Here is a 15,245-nt window from a genome sequence, read left to right on the forward strand (position 1 = left end):
ACACACACACACACACAAAAGTACATAAGGGGCCTCCAGAGGAGGCTCAGAAACAGTCTCCTATAGACCTCATGTGTGTGAGCCAGCTTCTAAAGGGAGCTGGGTGAGGAAGAACATTCCAGGCCTGGGGAACAGAGAACCTTCATAAAAGCTTCACAATTGGGGGACTGGATCAAATGGATGGATAGTAAGGTTGACTCCAGGTTGAGTTGCCCCAGGATCAGAGACTGGCAAGGCCAGTGTGGCAAAAGATCAAGTGAACCAGGGGACTGGAGGGCTTTGGAGAAGATGGGGTCGCATGATTACCTGACCCTGCAGGTTTGGGCTGGCTCAGGAGGCATGGGCAGTTAGAAGGGGACTGAGAGGTGAGGAGAGCTGAGAGATAATCAGGAGGCCATAAGAGACAAAATCTGCAGCTGGAAGGCAATCATGGGCGGTCTTGTTCACCCACCCCATCTTATAGCCAAGGCCACTATGGCCCAGGGAGGTTTGACTTTGCTCAAACTTACACAGGTAGGGGCAGAGCAGCGACCTGACCCAGGAACCTGGGCTCTTTCCCCCCGAGAAGTCAGGGGACTTGCCCAAGGCCCCACAGCTAGTCAAAGAGCCCGCATTCAAACCTAGGTGCTTCCCACTGAGCCATGCCCTCATCCCCCTACGGATAAGGCAGCACTCTGGAAATGGAGATCAGCCTCTGTGGCCAGGGGCATGCAGACCGTGGGAGGCCAGGAGGGTGGTCCCAAGGCCTCCTACCATGGTTGCTTGGGGGGGACTGTGGCAGGTGCTCGCTGCATACCTGGACTACATGGTGGAATTAGGCACTCTGCTGGGTGGCCAGCCCGACTCCACAAGGGAGCAGATGCAGCAGGTGATGGAGCTAGAAGCTGCACTGGCCAACATCACCGTCCCCCAGGATCAGCGGCGGGACGAGGAGAAGATCTACAGCAAGATGAGCATCTCGGAGCTGCAGGTGGGTGGGCGTGGAGAGAGGGCTGCTGAGGAGAGGCTTCCCAGTCATAGCCTCCTTCCCTGACACAGGGCTGCGGGTGAGCTGAGTCAAATCAGTTACCCTGAACCGGGCACACAAGACTCAAGGACCTTGGTCATTGTCCTTTTCATTGTCTCTCCTCCCGTTGACTGCTTACCTCCCTGACCATCACCAAGGAGATCAAACCAGTCCCTTCTGCCCTGGCTGCTGCCTGGGCCTAGCCTGGTCAGTGCTCAGAGGGGACACTAAGCAGCAGCCATGGTCATGCTCTGAGGCATTGCTGGGGGAGGGAGAGGATGTCTGAGCCATACTGTCCCTCCATGCCCCCCTCTGCAATTCCTGAGCAACCAGATGCTGTTGTCATGGCAACAGGACAGGATCTCAGGCCCTGCATCAGAAGCTGGAGGACTTGGCCAGAGCTTAGGGCAGATGGAAAAGCTCCTTGACCTCATTCTCCCACGGCTCTCCTCGCCCCTAGGCCCTGGCGCCCTCAGTGGAGTGGCTGGATTTCCTGTCTTTCACCCTGTCACCCCTGGACCTGGGAGATGCAGAGCCTGTGGTGGTATATGGGACTGACTATCTGCAGCAGGTGTCTGAGCTCATCAATCGAACAGAGAGAAGGTGGGGGAAAGGGCGGCTCTCAGCGGGCAGACCCCAGGGCAGGGATTGAGAGTGTGGTGTGAGTGTGTGTGTGTGCGTCTGCAGAGTGTGTCCAGGGGTCCCTGAGCTTAGTGCAAAAGCTGGCTCCCCAATTTGGAATGCAGAGAAACCCTAGATGCTGTAGGCAAACACAGCCTGAGGGTCCCAGCATGTCCTCTGCTCCCTTCCCCTCCCTCCTCCCAATGCCCACAGTCTGGAGTGAATGTCAAACAGAGCTGCTGTTTGTGCTGGCTGTTGCTCTCCTGCACTGGTAGCCATCTCCAGCCTTGAGCACTCGTCCTCCTGGATCTGCTCATGGATGAACTTTGTAGCATCATTGTGCAGTGACATTCCTTTCTACAGACTGGAGTCTTGTGCTAACCCTAAGAGCTGGCATTTATAAAGGGAATTACCTTGGTTGTCTAACTCCATCCTCCCAACCCTTTCTAGAAGTACTAGAGGAATCATTATCCCTTTTCACAGACAAGAAAACTGAGGCAGACAGTTTGCCCAGGGTCACCCACATAGTAGATTTTGATGGGGGATCTGAACCCAGATCTTCCTGCCTCCCAGCCCAGCCCTCAATCCGCTGCCCCTTGCTGTCTCTCCTTCACTCTCCCTCCCCTTTCTTGTCTGTCAGCATTCTGAACAATTACTTGGTTTGGAACCTTGTCCAGAAGACCGCCTCCAGCCTGGACCGACGCTTTGAGGCAGCACAGGAGAAGCTGATGGAAACTCTGTATGGCACTAAGAAGGTGATGTTTTGGATTTCCTAGTTGCTCCTGACCCCTAGACTCATGGCCCTTCCTTCCCTGACATGGAACTAAGCAAAGACCTTTGGGGAGCCAGTGAGCCCCAAGGAGGTCTGAGCAGGAGAGGTCTGTGGATAACACACCTTATCCACATCTTGGGTGCACCTGGTAGCAAAGCCAGGGTGCCTCCTGAGGCCTGATCAGGGCGGTGGGCCTCATGCCATTGCCCTCCATGACACAGTCTAGTGAAGCGATCCCAGGTTCCAAGCTGGGAACTTCTGGATCTGTCATTGACTTAGTCTCTTTTTCTGGGCCTCTGTTTCCTCATCTGTAAAGTGCAGGAGCAGACTAGATGGTCTCTGGGTTTGTTTGTTCTTTCTGTAACAGCTCTGCTATCCTATGCCCTTTGGGAGAAGGGTCTAGGAGCATGTCTCCTCATTGGATGGCAGATTCAGAGTGGCAGGCAATATCTAAGTCTCCCATGGAAGTCAGGCTCTCTGCCCCAGAGACATGGAAGTTTTCATCCTGGGGAATGAGACTGTTGGTTTTTTTGTTTTGTTTTGTTTGTTTGGGTTTTTTCCTTTCTAGTCTTGCACACCCCGGTGGCAGACCTGTATTTCCAACACTGATGATGCTCTCGGCTTTGCTTTGGGATCCCTTTTTGTGAAAGCGATGTTTGATAGAGAGAGCAAAGAGATTGTGAGTGTCCAGCGCTTCGGCCCATCCACACCCTCGGGACTGGCGTGGGCTCTGGTCAGCCTAGCTGGGGCAAGGCTGGGAAAGAAGGGAGCCACAGAGGCCTGGAGCCAGGCTTCTTTCCTTTTCTTCCTCCCCTCCCTAGGCAGAGGGGATGATCAGTGAGATAAGGGCAGCCTTTGAAGAGGCCCTGGGACACCTGGTTTGGATGGATGAAAAGACAAGGCAGGCAGCCAAGGAGAAAGTAAGGGGCAGCTGGGGATGGGGAGGAACCTGAGGTGGAGGGAATGTGTGGAGGGGGGAGGAGCAAGGCTTAGAGCTTAGAACTGCCTAACTGGACGTCCCTGGGGCACTACAAGATGTCATTATTTTTCCTTAAAATCAGCTCCTCCTCCAAACTTGCCTCTTTATTTTAATATTTTTTTGTCTTTTTTTTTTTTTTGAGGGGTGAAGGCAGGGTAAAAAAAAAAGGGGTTGTGACTTGCCCAAGGTCACATGGCTAGTAAGTGTTAAGTGTCTGAGGCCGGATTTGAACTCAGGTCCTCCTGACTCCAGGGCCTATGCTCTATTCATTGCACCACCTAGCCACCCCTAAGCTTGCCTCTTTCTGTAGAGGTCACTCCCCAACTAGGACCCAAGGTTCCAAACTCAGTCATTTTAAAGCCCTTCTTCTCCCTCACTGCTCACCTCCAACCAGCTGCCAATTTGCATCAGTCCTCCCTTCCAAATCTCTCATTCATTTCTCTACCCACCTTTTAAGTCCCCATTACTGTGGATGATTACAATAGGCTCCTAAGTGGCCTTCCTATCTCCCATTGCTGCCCTCTCCCATCCACCCCCCAACAGTTACCCAAATGCTATTTGTGCTTTTATCTGGCTGTGATACTCTCCTTCTCAAGAAACTTCTGTGGCTCCCCATTGCCCCTTGGATGAAATACAAAATTCTTGATCTGGCATCTAAAGCCCTTTCATGGTCTTTCCCCCATCGATCTGTTCAATTTGCTTTTCACAGAATCTCTGTTCCATCCCAACTGACCCACGTGCTCCTTTTCAGACCTTCCACTCCCACCTCCGGCTCCCTGTGTGCACTCCCTCCCCTCAGTAATTGTTCAGCTCTGAGTTTCTCCTCCTGTAATGTTCAGCTCCCTTCAGGGCTGATCTCAAGGCTAGAACCCCAAGAAGACAGGGCAGCAGTGCTACTTCCTACCCAAGATCTTTGTTGATGCCCTCCAGTTATCACTTTGTATTTATTTTTGTCTCTATATAGTGTGGCATTTAAAAAGTTTGAGAGACATAATTAATTTTTTTTTTTAAAAAGCAATTGGGGTTAAGTAACTTACTCAAGGTTACACGGCCAGGTGTTTCTGGGTGGGTGCTAAGTGTCTGAGCCCGGATTCGATCCCAGGTCACCCTGACTCTGGGGCTGGTGCTCTTACTCGCTGTTCTACCTGGACACTCCTAGAGATGTAATTATTAAATGATCATTTCTCTCAACGTGTTGGATCCCTCCTTAGTAGAATGGATTCTCCCTGAGGCCAAGACAGTTTTCAACTTTGTCTCTCTGTCCTAAGCACCTGGTACAAACGACAGGGGCTGCCACATAGTAGGGTGCTCAATGAATACATATGTGTGGAATGTATGAATGCTCTGAGGAATTCCGACCCCTTAGAATTCTCGCCTCTCCAGGCTGATGCCATCTACGACATGATTGGCTTCCCGGACTTCATCTTGGACCCCAAAGAACTGGATGATGTTTATGATGGTGTGAGTACCCCTTGCCTACCCCTGCCCGGCAGCCCCCTTGCCCTGAGGCCTCCACACACCCCATTCCCTGGCAGGGAATTGGCACGTGAAGGCACCCACTGCATCTGTCATGGCCACAAATTGGGAACCAGAGATAAGAGTATTTATTAGGCATCTGTTGTATACCAGGCACTGGGCTAAGCCCTAGAGATACAAATACAAGAAGATCAGATAGTTCCTAGTATCAGAAGTTTGTATTCTAATAGGAGAAGACAAAACATAAAAGGTAAAAGTGTGGGAGAGAAAAAGACCCTGTCCTCATGTAGCTTATGTTCAACTGGTAGGGACACGGATGAATAAATAAAAAAATAACGAAGTCACAGTCCTTGTGGGAATCAGGAAGGGCCTCTTGTAGGAGGCAGCACGTTGGCTCAGCCTTGAAGGGAGTCGGGGAGGCTGAGAGGCTCAGGGGAGGGAGAGGGCATTCTGGGCATGGAGGAGAGCGTGGGAATGGGAGATCGTAGCTCACATTTCTTTTGCTTCCTTTTATCCTAGTATGAAGTTTCAGAAGATTCCTTCTTCCAAAACATGTTGAATTTGTACAACTTTTCTGCCAAGGTGATGGCTGACCAGCTTCGCAAGCCTCCCAATCGGGACCAGTGAGAATCAGCCTTGGGGCTCTGGGAAGATGGAGAGGGGCATGGGCATGGGGCAGGCAGTGGGGCTATTTGAAGGCAGAGGGGATGAACCTACAGATCTTGAGGTGGGAATGACCCAGTGGGTCCAGAACATTATGGTTCTGACCAAATGAGACACTTCCTCCCATGACTCCCCATCCAGATGGAGCATGACCCCTCAGACAGTGAATGCCTACTATCTTCCAACCAAGAACGAGATTGTCTTCCCGGCTGGCATCCTGCAGGCCCCCTTCTACGCCCGTAGACACCCTAAGTGAGCCTAGGGGTGGGGCTGGGAACACTGGATGACACCATGGGAGAGGATGGTAGGGGGCTCAGAAGCAGGACCTCTGGGTCTGAGGAGAAGGCCCTCTGAAGTCCCAGGATCTCATGGATCACATATCAATCTTGTTCAGGGCCTTGAACTTTGGAGGCATCGGTGTGGTGATGGGTCACGAGCTGACACATGCCTTTGATGACCAAGGTAGGGACCCAAGGATGTCACTGGCTGCCTAGCCTGGCCTGCTCAGCCATTGTAACATCTCCCCACTTTCAAAGGCTAGTGTGGACATTCCTGTTTTGCATCTCTCATTTCACAGGGCAGTTGAGATCTGGATCTGAGTAAAGTGACCCTTTTCTTCTTTTTTGTTTTTGTTTTTTTAAATTTTTTGGTCTTTATTAATTTGTTTACTTTTAGTTTACAAGATTCATTACCACAATTCCTTGAGTTTCAAATTTTCTCTCCCTCCCCCTTCTCCCCCCATGGCGGTATACAATCAAGTATAGGATCTGCAGATACTTTCACATTAGACATTAGTCAGGTTACAAAGAAGGATTGTAACAGATGGAATGAACAATGGGAAAGAGGAAACAAAAACCAAACAAGAAAAAGGAAGAGGGCAGGTAGCTTGCTTCAATCTGGATGCAAACTCTGTTCTTTCTGGTTCTTTCTCTGCATGTAGACATCTCTCTCCATCTTGAGTCTTTTGGGGTTGACTTATAGCCCTGCATTGCTGAGAAGAGTCCGGTCTATCACAGTTGGTGGTCACACATACATTGTGTCTGTAATTGTGTACACATTTCTCCTAGCTCTGCTCTTCTCACTCAGCATCCTTTCCTTCTTTTTTGAATTAAATGTCTTTCCATAGTGGACAGAGAGTTTGAATGGGAGTCAGAAAGGCATCATTTCTAAGTCCCCTCCCCCCCAACACATAGTAGGTAGGGCAAAAACATAGGTTCTGGTTCCCCCTCCAACACAGAACACATAGTAGGTATGACACTTTGTGTGCCCCAAGCACCTCTTGAACCATTGAGAACAGAGCAAATATGGAGCTTTATTGGTAGGAGGAGTTTCCACACTAATGAAATTATAAATCCAATTTTAAAATCTTAGAAACTTAAAAATGCCAAACACAATACAGCTCACTACCTCAGTGCATAGCACATTGTAAGTGACTGAAAACTACTTGTTGATTTGAACTAAACTGGCTTGGTGACTTCTAATTAATATGTCACAAATTTCCCCTTTTGTTGAGCATTTAAAGTTGCTTCCAGGGTGTTTTTTTTTTTTAATTGCTAAGATGTTCCCATGAAAATCTGAGCAGATAACTTTTTTTCTTTAAATAATCCTTTTGTGTTAATTTCCCAGCAATGGAATTATTGGTCAAGGGGTATGATGAATTTTGTTACTCTTACTTTGTACTGCCAGACCATTCTCCATAAAAGATACTGCAAATGTGCAATTCTACCGACAATGAACATGTACGTATTTATCTCATGATCCGGTCAGGACGGGAGTATGACAAAGAGGGCAACCTCCGACCTTGGTGGCAGAATGAATCCCTGGCTGCATTTCAGAACCACACAGCTTGTATGGAGGAGCAGTACGGACGGTACCAGGTCAATGGTGAGCGGCTCAATGGACGGCAGACGTTAGGCGAGAACATTGCTGACAACGGGGGTCTCAAGGCTGCCTATAATGTGAGTGAGTGGAGCCAGGACTTCTGCCCTGGGCATCCCTCCTGGGGTGACAGGCAGGCCTGGTAAGTGGGGGAGGGATGCTCCAAGAGGATGGAGATGTACATATCATGCTGGGCACGGTTGTGCGGCGCTTGTTCCTAGGCCTACAAGATGTGGCTGAGAAAGCATGGGGAGGAGCAGCGCCTCCCGGCTGTGGGATTCACCAACCACCAGCTCTTCTTTGTGGGATTTGCCCAGGTACGGCCACCACCTTTTGTCCCAGGTCCTCTCCCATTACCTGCTCTCTCTTTCACTCTCTGCCCTCTGTCTTGCTGGGAGTATGGTGGAAAGAAGAATCAAAAGGGCTTGGGAACTGACTCCAGGAGATCATGCAGATGCTGGGCTGGAGAACCGGGAAATGCAAAGCAAACCTGCTCCCAGCCCTTTTCGTCTCCTATCCACTCTCCTGGCTTCTTGGACCCTAAAATTATTCCAGCCCCAGGAGTGCAGCAAGCAAGGTCTCATGAAGAGAGGAGTAAATGCAGCTTCTTCATCTGATAGATTAGGAAATCTACTGACTGCTCCCCAAGAGCCTTTCCATTCCTCCGCCTCCTTTAACCAGACCTGAGCCAACAAGGGACAGTGCAGAAGTCCCCAGACTTTTCTGGCTCACAGCATCTTTAGTCAATCAGTAGGTTTTTTTTTTTTTCATGCCCCACCCAGGCCAAAAGAAATACCTAATGATTTATTAAATAAATTTTTATTAAATTAATTAATTAATTAAATATTTAGTGGTGACCATCAGGGGGCTGCCACACACAGCATGGGAACTGTGGCTATCATGAAAAGAACCAAGAGATTCCGAGGACACAGAGTCCCCGAGCAGTCACGTCACCTTGGGGCCTCAGGTCCTTCATCTGAAAAATAAGATTGACCTGGCTGGCTTCTGAAAGTCTCTTTAAGCTCTAAATCCATGATCCGCATGATCCCAAGACCTGGATTCAAGTCCCACTCAGAGACTTAGTAGTTAGCTGTGTGAACCTCAAATTCTCCCATTATTTTTCTCATCTATAAAAAGGGAACAATGGCATCTCTGAATCCAGGGGCATTTGTAAGTGCCCTAGACAGGCACCATGCTGGGCCTGGAAATGTCCCTGACTACATTTCTTCATGCTAACTCACAGGGTGACTCGTGAAGAAGCTTATTCCTCACAAATGCACTACCCTCCTTTTTTTTGGCTTCCTCCTCTGTAAAATGGGGATGATTCACCACTCTCTATCTCTCAGAGCTTTTGAGAGAATAAAATGATTGGAAAGGAGCTCTCTAAAGGTCAGCTAATATTCTGGGAGTTTCCCACTCTCCTCAGACTAACTCTCACTAATGGGGAGCTGAGCTCTAACCTAGCCCAGCCTGGGATGGCATTTCAGGCATTGAAATTTCAGCTTTGAAATTTAACGGGCAGGATTCTAGATCCTAGGCACTATGGTAGTTAAGCCTAGTGGGCAGGGGCTGGGGGAAAGGCTTAGGTGGGGCCACCCTATGTGGTTAAACCTAATGGTTGGGGGTTGGGGGAGGGGGGGAGGTGAAGGCATGGGTGGGGCCGATCATTGAGTGTGTGGCCATCATTCTGTTGTTCTCTGGAAGGCACAGATATGGTTAGGTTATAATGACCACTTCAGGTGATCTTTTCTAGGGAAAAGAAGCTTGGGAGAGGACCACAGACCTTACCCTTACACTGGATCAGAATTGGCATGGGGTCTGGGGAAGCTACTTCAAAGCAAAGATTGTTTCTTTTTGTTTTTTATGCTTAATTCCTAACACATAGGAGGGCCAGCGGCTGAAGCTGTGATTGACAGGCAGGGAAATGCTTCCTTGGCTTCCAGGTGGTTCTCTGGGCACTGTAACATGCCTCTGGATGCCCATCACCAGCTGGAGTTAGAATCATGGGCAGAAACATCTCTTTCTTCCTGGGTCTGGGAGGAACAATGACCCGGATGCCAGTGTCCCAGGGGACCTCCATGTGCTCCCAGGGGCATTGCATGTGCCACCACGGCCCCCAGGCCCTGGGACCTCCACTCTCCCCTCCCCCTCATTTGATGCCTGACCTCAGGGTGGGGTCAGAGACCCTGAGTTCAACCTCATGTTATAAATAAGGAAACAGGCCCAGGGAGTGAGGTGACTTGCCTAAAGAAGCAGGATTGGGACCCAGCTCTTCCAACTCCAAAGCTAGAGTTTCTTCCCTTGCCCTGGCTCCTCTGTCCCCATTCTCCTCTGCTTCCATCTCCACTGAGCCCTCAGACCTCAGCAACTCACTTGCTTCCTCTGGGCCTGAGTTTCCTCACCTGTTTTCTTTGGAGATAATTGTGGTTAAGTGACCTGCCCAGGGCCACACAGCTAAGTAAGTGTGTGAGGTCGGATTTGAACTCAGGACCCCTGACGCTGTCCACTGCACTGCCTAGCTGCCCCCGTTTCCTCACATGTAAAATGAAGAGAATAAACCAGAGGACCTGGAGAAGGTTCTTCCTGCTCTCTTCCCTCATCTTCTTCCCAGCCTCGAGGGCTCAGCAGAGCATGGCTTTTTCCTGAAGAGACTTTATTTCTTGGCTTCCTCCTCCAATACTCCCTTCCTGGGAGTCCAGGAGCAGGAGCTGTTCTGCAGCGAAGAAGCACAGGGGTAGGGCTGGGCCTGGAGTCAGGAAGACCCGAGTTCAAGTCTGGCCTCAGACTTACTATCTGGTCTCAGACTAGCTGTGTGACCCTAGGCAAGTCACTTCACCCTGCTTGCCTCAGTTTCCTCATCTGTAAAAGAGGGATAATCACAACACTTACTGCTCCCCATCGTTCTCTCCATGGCTATTGTGAAGGTCAAATGAGATATTTGTAAAGTTCAGGACCCGACACAGAGCAGGCACTCTACACAATGCTTACACACACACACACACACACACACAAACACCACAGGCTCCTCTCTGCCAGCCCAGCACCTTCAGCATCCTGCAAACATCTTAGCTCCCAGGACCATCTCACACCCCTTGGACGGAATTTGTCTCAAGGACTGGAATTCCTTGTCCCAGCTCTGACCTGGGTGTGGCCCTCACTCCCAAGTAAAGGGAGTGGGATTGGGCTGGGTCCCAGGGACAGATTTAAAATCAGGACAATCATCTAATCCCTTCCTTTTATAAAAGTGGAAACTGAGACCCAATGAGATTAAGGGATGTGCCGGGACTCTGGCCCTCTCCCCACTGGGTCACATGGGCTGAGTTTTTAAGAATTTCAAGAAGAGGGGAGGACCCTGTCTGTAGGGTCACTAATGGAAGATGGAGGAAAGAGTTTCCGATGTGCATCTTTGTATGTCCTGACCTGCAGGTGTGGTGCTCTGTGCGGACCCCCGAGAGTTCACATGAGGGCTTGGTGACCGACCCCCACAGCCCTGCCCGCTTCCGAGTGCTGGGAACCCTCTCCAACTCTCGGGATTTCCTGCAACACTTCAACTGCCCCATTGGTTCTCCCATGAATCCTGGGCAACTCTGTGAGGTGTGGTAGGGGCCCAGAGCCAATGGTGCCCTTGGACAGCCCTTCCCTGCACCCAAGTCCCTTTTCCCTCCCCAGGGGCCCTGGGCCTTTCTGCCAGGGAGCCAGATGTTAGGGGTGGTCATGCTGGGCTGTCCTCTCCCCAGAGATTAGGATGCAGCTAAAACCAAGTGAGACCCCAGGCCTTGCTTCCCTCTGTGATGCCGTATCTGGAGGTCCCTAGTCCTTCATTGTCCTCAACCACTATGTGCCGCTGCCCGGAGGTGTCTCCTCTGGCTAGAGCTAAGTCCCTCTAGCATTCACTGTGACAGCCCCCTTCTTCTTTGGCAGGCTCTTTTCCAGCCTAAGATGCTAGTCAGATATCCTGGGGTGGGTGCCAAACCCACATAGCGGGGAGCTCCACAGGGATTGATGGGATCTGTCTGAAACAGGATCATTGACCTGCTGGAGGGACCCTTGCACTGTGGTCTGAGTGGTCGGCTGGGCAGGGAGATACTGATTTTCTGGCCCAGTCTGATCCAGCAGGAGCTGGGGTTTTGTAGCTGTTTCAAAGGTTTGAAAGAGCACAGAAAAGTAGTCCCTGGGACTCTGGCATCCCTGGAAAGTGTACTGCCCCCACTTAGGAGCCCAGATGAACCTTGGCTGGGTCTCCATTCAGTCCCTGTCTCAGGTCCTTAGGCCCCACTCAGACCCCTATCCCTAGCACTGGGAGCTGGCTCTAGTAAAGCTACTCCCACCTTCTACTGTCTCCCCTCCCCTCCCCTGGGGTCAGTTTTCAGTTGGAACCTCCACCCAGAAGCCTTTGCCCTCTGAGTCCCTATTCAAGCTGTGCTGAGGAAGGGGATAGGAGGGAATGTAGATGACCACAGTGTCTTATGGCTCCAGGCTTGGGGTGTTCCCCAGAAATCAGGGAGGATAGGGCAGGAGAGGCAGGAGGGGGTGGGGGGGGTGGGGGCAGAGTTTATTTTTACACGGATGATGGGAGGGGAAGAAAGTGGTCTCCGTCCTACAATGATGCTATGCCAATAAACAGATGTAAATCAGCCTGTTTCCTGCTCCTTTCTTGCTGTCATCAGCCCAGGCTTCTCCAGGGACATCTGTCCTTTCCTGTCACCCTGCCCAGCAAGCTCCTGCTATAGACCAGGCCAGGGGTGGGGAACCTGTGGCCTTGAGGTCACACTTGAGGACCTAGAGGGCCACATGTGGCCTCAAGGTGGCAGGTTCCACCCCTGGACCAGGCCCTTCTCTAGACACTGGCATGCTCTCTGGCATTTAAAGTCCTTTCCTTGACCCACTACAGAGATGGCCATACCCTTGAACACGTCATCACACACAAATGTACCACTTTCTTATTGATTAATTCTAAAAAATCATTATTTATTTTCTCTTCCACAAAAGAAATGGGTAAAATTCTAAAGACCACCAAGTACCCCCTCATACACCTGTTTGTTTTTCATATTTACATTGACATATACATATGTATTAATTTTTAGCACATAAAACACTAACCCATCACAGCTCTGATACTATCCCAGAAGACCTTGGCCTGGTAGCATCTGAAACTATGGCACTAACAGATGCCAATGAAATTAGCAGAACAAGAGGAAATAACTTATATGATGACCACAGTAATGTATAGGAAGCCAGCCTGATTTCCCAACCCTGATCAATATGTCCTTTTCTTTTTTCTCTATGTAGTAGATCTTTTTTTTTTTTTTTGCTTTTTGGAGGGGCAACTGGGGTTAAATGACTTGTCCAAGGTCACATGGCTAGTTTTTTGTGTTAAGTGTCTGGGGTCAAATTTGAACTCAGGTCCTCCTGACTCCAGGGCCGGTGCTCTGTGCTACCTAGCTAGCCCTGTACTAGATCTTTTTGACCTGGGGTCCATGGACCCCCAAAGAAACTTTGACAGAAAAAAATCTTTATTTTCACTAATTTCTCATTGCAATTTAGCATATCCTTCCATTACTTAAAAACATTATTCTTCAAAGGGGTCCACCGCTTTAGTAGCTTGCCCCCCCCCCACAAGGTTAAGAACCCCTGCTCTCTACTGTCTCCCTTTGTGATCTCAGCTGTTCCCATGGGTTCAAGGATCATCTTTATGCAGATGATTCCTACATCTATGTATCTAGCCCTAACCTCTCTCTGGGTCATCTCCTGCATCACCAACTGCCTATTAGAAATTTTGAACCGGAATTCATTGCCATTCTCCCACTCGCACCCCCACCACTCCTCTCTTCTGAACTTTCCCGTGGTGATCCAGGGGACCACTACCAGACTGGGCCAGGGTCTCATGTTCATAACCACCATGACAGCTTCAGCTCCTCACTTTCACTCATATCATGTATCCAATCAATTACCAATCTTCATTTGATCTTCTGGGCACCTTTCTCTCCTCTAACACCGTAGCTCAGGCTGTCATCACCCTCTCTTGGACTGCTGTGACTGCCTGTGAGTTGGCTCCTGCTTCGTCAAATGAGCAGGAATTTGTGAAGTATTTAGCACAGTGCCTGGTACACAGAAGGCACTAAATAAGAGCTCAGTCCCTTCGACTTCCATCCTTCATACAACCACCACAGTGATTTTCTTCAAGCACATCACCCTCTTACCCAATAAACTCAGCTGACTTCTGTAGCTTTTAGGTTCAAACAGAAGCCCTCTTTATTATTTCAAACTTCTCACAACTTGACCCATTTTTTTTCTTTCCAGATTCCCCACATCCTACCTCCTTTCATGAACTCTATAGTCCAGCCCCATTGGCTTGCCCTCACACCTTCACATCTCCCATCTCCGAACATTTTCCACCAGTTGTCCCGGATGCCTGGACTCCTCTTCCTCCTCCCCTTTGCCTTTCAGAATCCCTGGCTTCCTCCAAGTACAACCCAAGTCCCACTTTCTGCAGGAGATTTTTGCCCTGTCTCCTCAGATGCCGGTGCCTCCCCTTCTCAGGTTAACATACCCATAAGGTACATATTGTCTTTCCCATTAGAATGTAAATTCCTTCAAGAGAGGAATGTTCAATGAAGGGGACATAGGATATGCTGGATAAAATGCTCATCGATTGGCTGATTGAATGATACTGAATAAAATACTGTTAGATTTGCTTAGGCTGAAAATATTCCCAAGCTCCAAATAAAAACTCATTTGTTCAACATATAATAACACTACAATTCCAGGTCAAATGATTCTGTTCATTGAGCTGAACTGAATGATAATTGCCTACATTTATACAGCCTGAAAACCCCTTCACAGACACCATCTCACTGGACCCTTTGGCTACACCGTGAGTTAGCGGATTCTAGAAGGGCTCTTTCTCCTATTTTAGAGATGAGGCTACGGAGGTTCAGAGTGCAAGTGACCCCCCCCCCCCCCAGCCCAGAGTCGAATGTCCCAAGTGGAACCCAGTGCTTCTAGCCCGGCTGCCTCTTCAGCTAAATCCACTGTGCGTAGGTGGTCCTGGGTGCTAGGTGCTAGGGAGAGTGTCTCCATGTCAGTCAATGAAGCACCAAGTCTATGTCTTCATTGCACTGGGGGGAGAATGAGACCATCCCTGCCCTCAACGGGCTTATGTTTTACTGGGAGGATGAGGCCTGTTTACCTGTAATTGAACACAGGATATCAGTGATTTTTGGAGACAAGAAAAAAAAATTAAGCTGGGTCTGTCTTTTCAGAGCTTTGGAGCCGAGAGGGACACAAGGTGTGCTGGCAGGGTGAGCTGTGCAAGGCACTAACCGTGTTTGCCTCAGTTTTCTTCTCTGTAAAATGGGGATAATAACTACACCTGCCTCTCGGGGTTGTAGCGGGAATCAACACACTTGCAAGCGCTTTGCACACCTTAAAGGACTCCATAAAGGTTAGCTATTATTCCTACGTCTTTTGGATTCACTGTTCTATATGCTCCTGTAGATTTCTCCCGGTAGAAAGTAAGCTCCAAGGGCAGGGTCTGGCACATTTCTGTCTCAGTACCTTCCCGGTGAGCAGAGTGTCTAGCATGCAGTAACCACTCCACAACTGCGGATTTCAGGAATGAATGAATGCACGCGTGCATCCCCAGGCAGTCAGACTATCTTTCGCATGCGCGGCGAGGGGACTAGGGCAAGAGCTCCAGCCTGCCCATTCCTAATGAGACCCGTGGTCTCAGCGGGGTCGGCGCGCTGCCTTGTGGGATTTGTAGTCCGGCCGGGGGGGCGAATCGGGCCACAGCTGCCCCCAACTGGCGAGAGCCTTGCGGGCTGGGGGAGGCGTATGCGCCCTGCCGG

The 15,245-nt window shown here is 49.9% G+C and overlaps 1 protein-coding gene across 1 annotated transcript in view; it reads left to right on the forward strand.

Moving 5' to 3' along the window:
- The window catches only part of ECE2 (endothelin converting enzyme 2), a 47,946-nt gene extending 36,174 nt beyond the window's left edge, over positions 1 to 11,772 (forward strand). The window contains exons 9-20 of the mRNA XM_069089328.1: positions 782 to 970; positions 1,467 to 1,609; positions 2,268 to 2,382; positions 2,968 to 3,078; positions 3,221 to 3,319; positions 4,762 to 4,839; positions 5,374 to 5,477; positions 5,659 to 5,769; positions 5,912 to 5,979; positions 7,285 to 7,475; positions 7,617 to 7,712; positions 10,822 to 11,772. Of these exons, the coding sequence (XP_068945429.1) occupies positions 782 to 970; positions 1,467 to 1,609; positions 2,268 to 2,382; positions 2,968 to 3,078; positions 3,221 to 3,319; positions 4,762 to 4,839; positions 5,374 to 5,477; positions 5,659 to 5,769; positions 5,912 to 5,979; positions 7,285 to 7,475; positions 7,617 to 7,712; positions 10,822 to 10,998 (1,482 nt within the window). The 3' untranslated portion in view covers positions 10,999 to 11,772. The remainder of the gene's footprint in view (positions 1 to 781; positions 971 to 1,466; positions 1,610 to 2,267; positions 2,383 to 2,967; positions 3,079 to 3,220; positions 3,320 to 4,761; positions 4,840 to 5,373; positions 5,478 to 5,658; positions 5,770 to 5,911; positions 5,980 to 7,284; positions 7,476 to 7,616; positions 7,713 to 10,821) is intronic.
- The last annotated feature ends 3,473 nt before the right edge of the window (positions 11,773 to 15,245 follow it).

This window comes from Petaurus breviceps, unplaced genomic scaffold (genome assembly GCF_028583685.1).
Source record: "Petaurus breviceps papuanus isolate PSGF00001 unplaced genomic scaffold, PetGlider_PUasm1.0 186, whole genome shotgun sequence".
Taxonomy (NCBI): domain Eukaryota; kingdom Metazoa; phylum Chordata; class Mammalia; order Diprotodontia; family Petauridae; genus Petaurus; species Petaurus breviceps.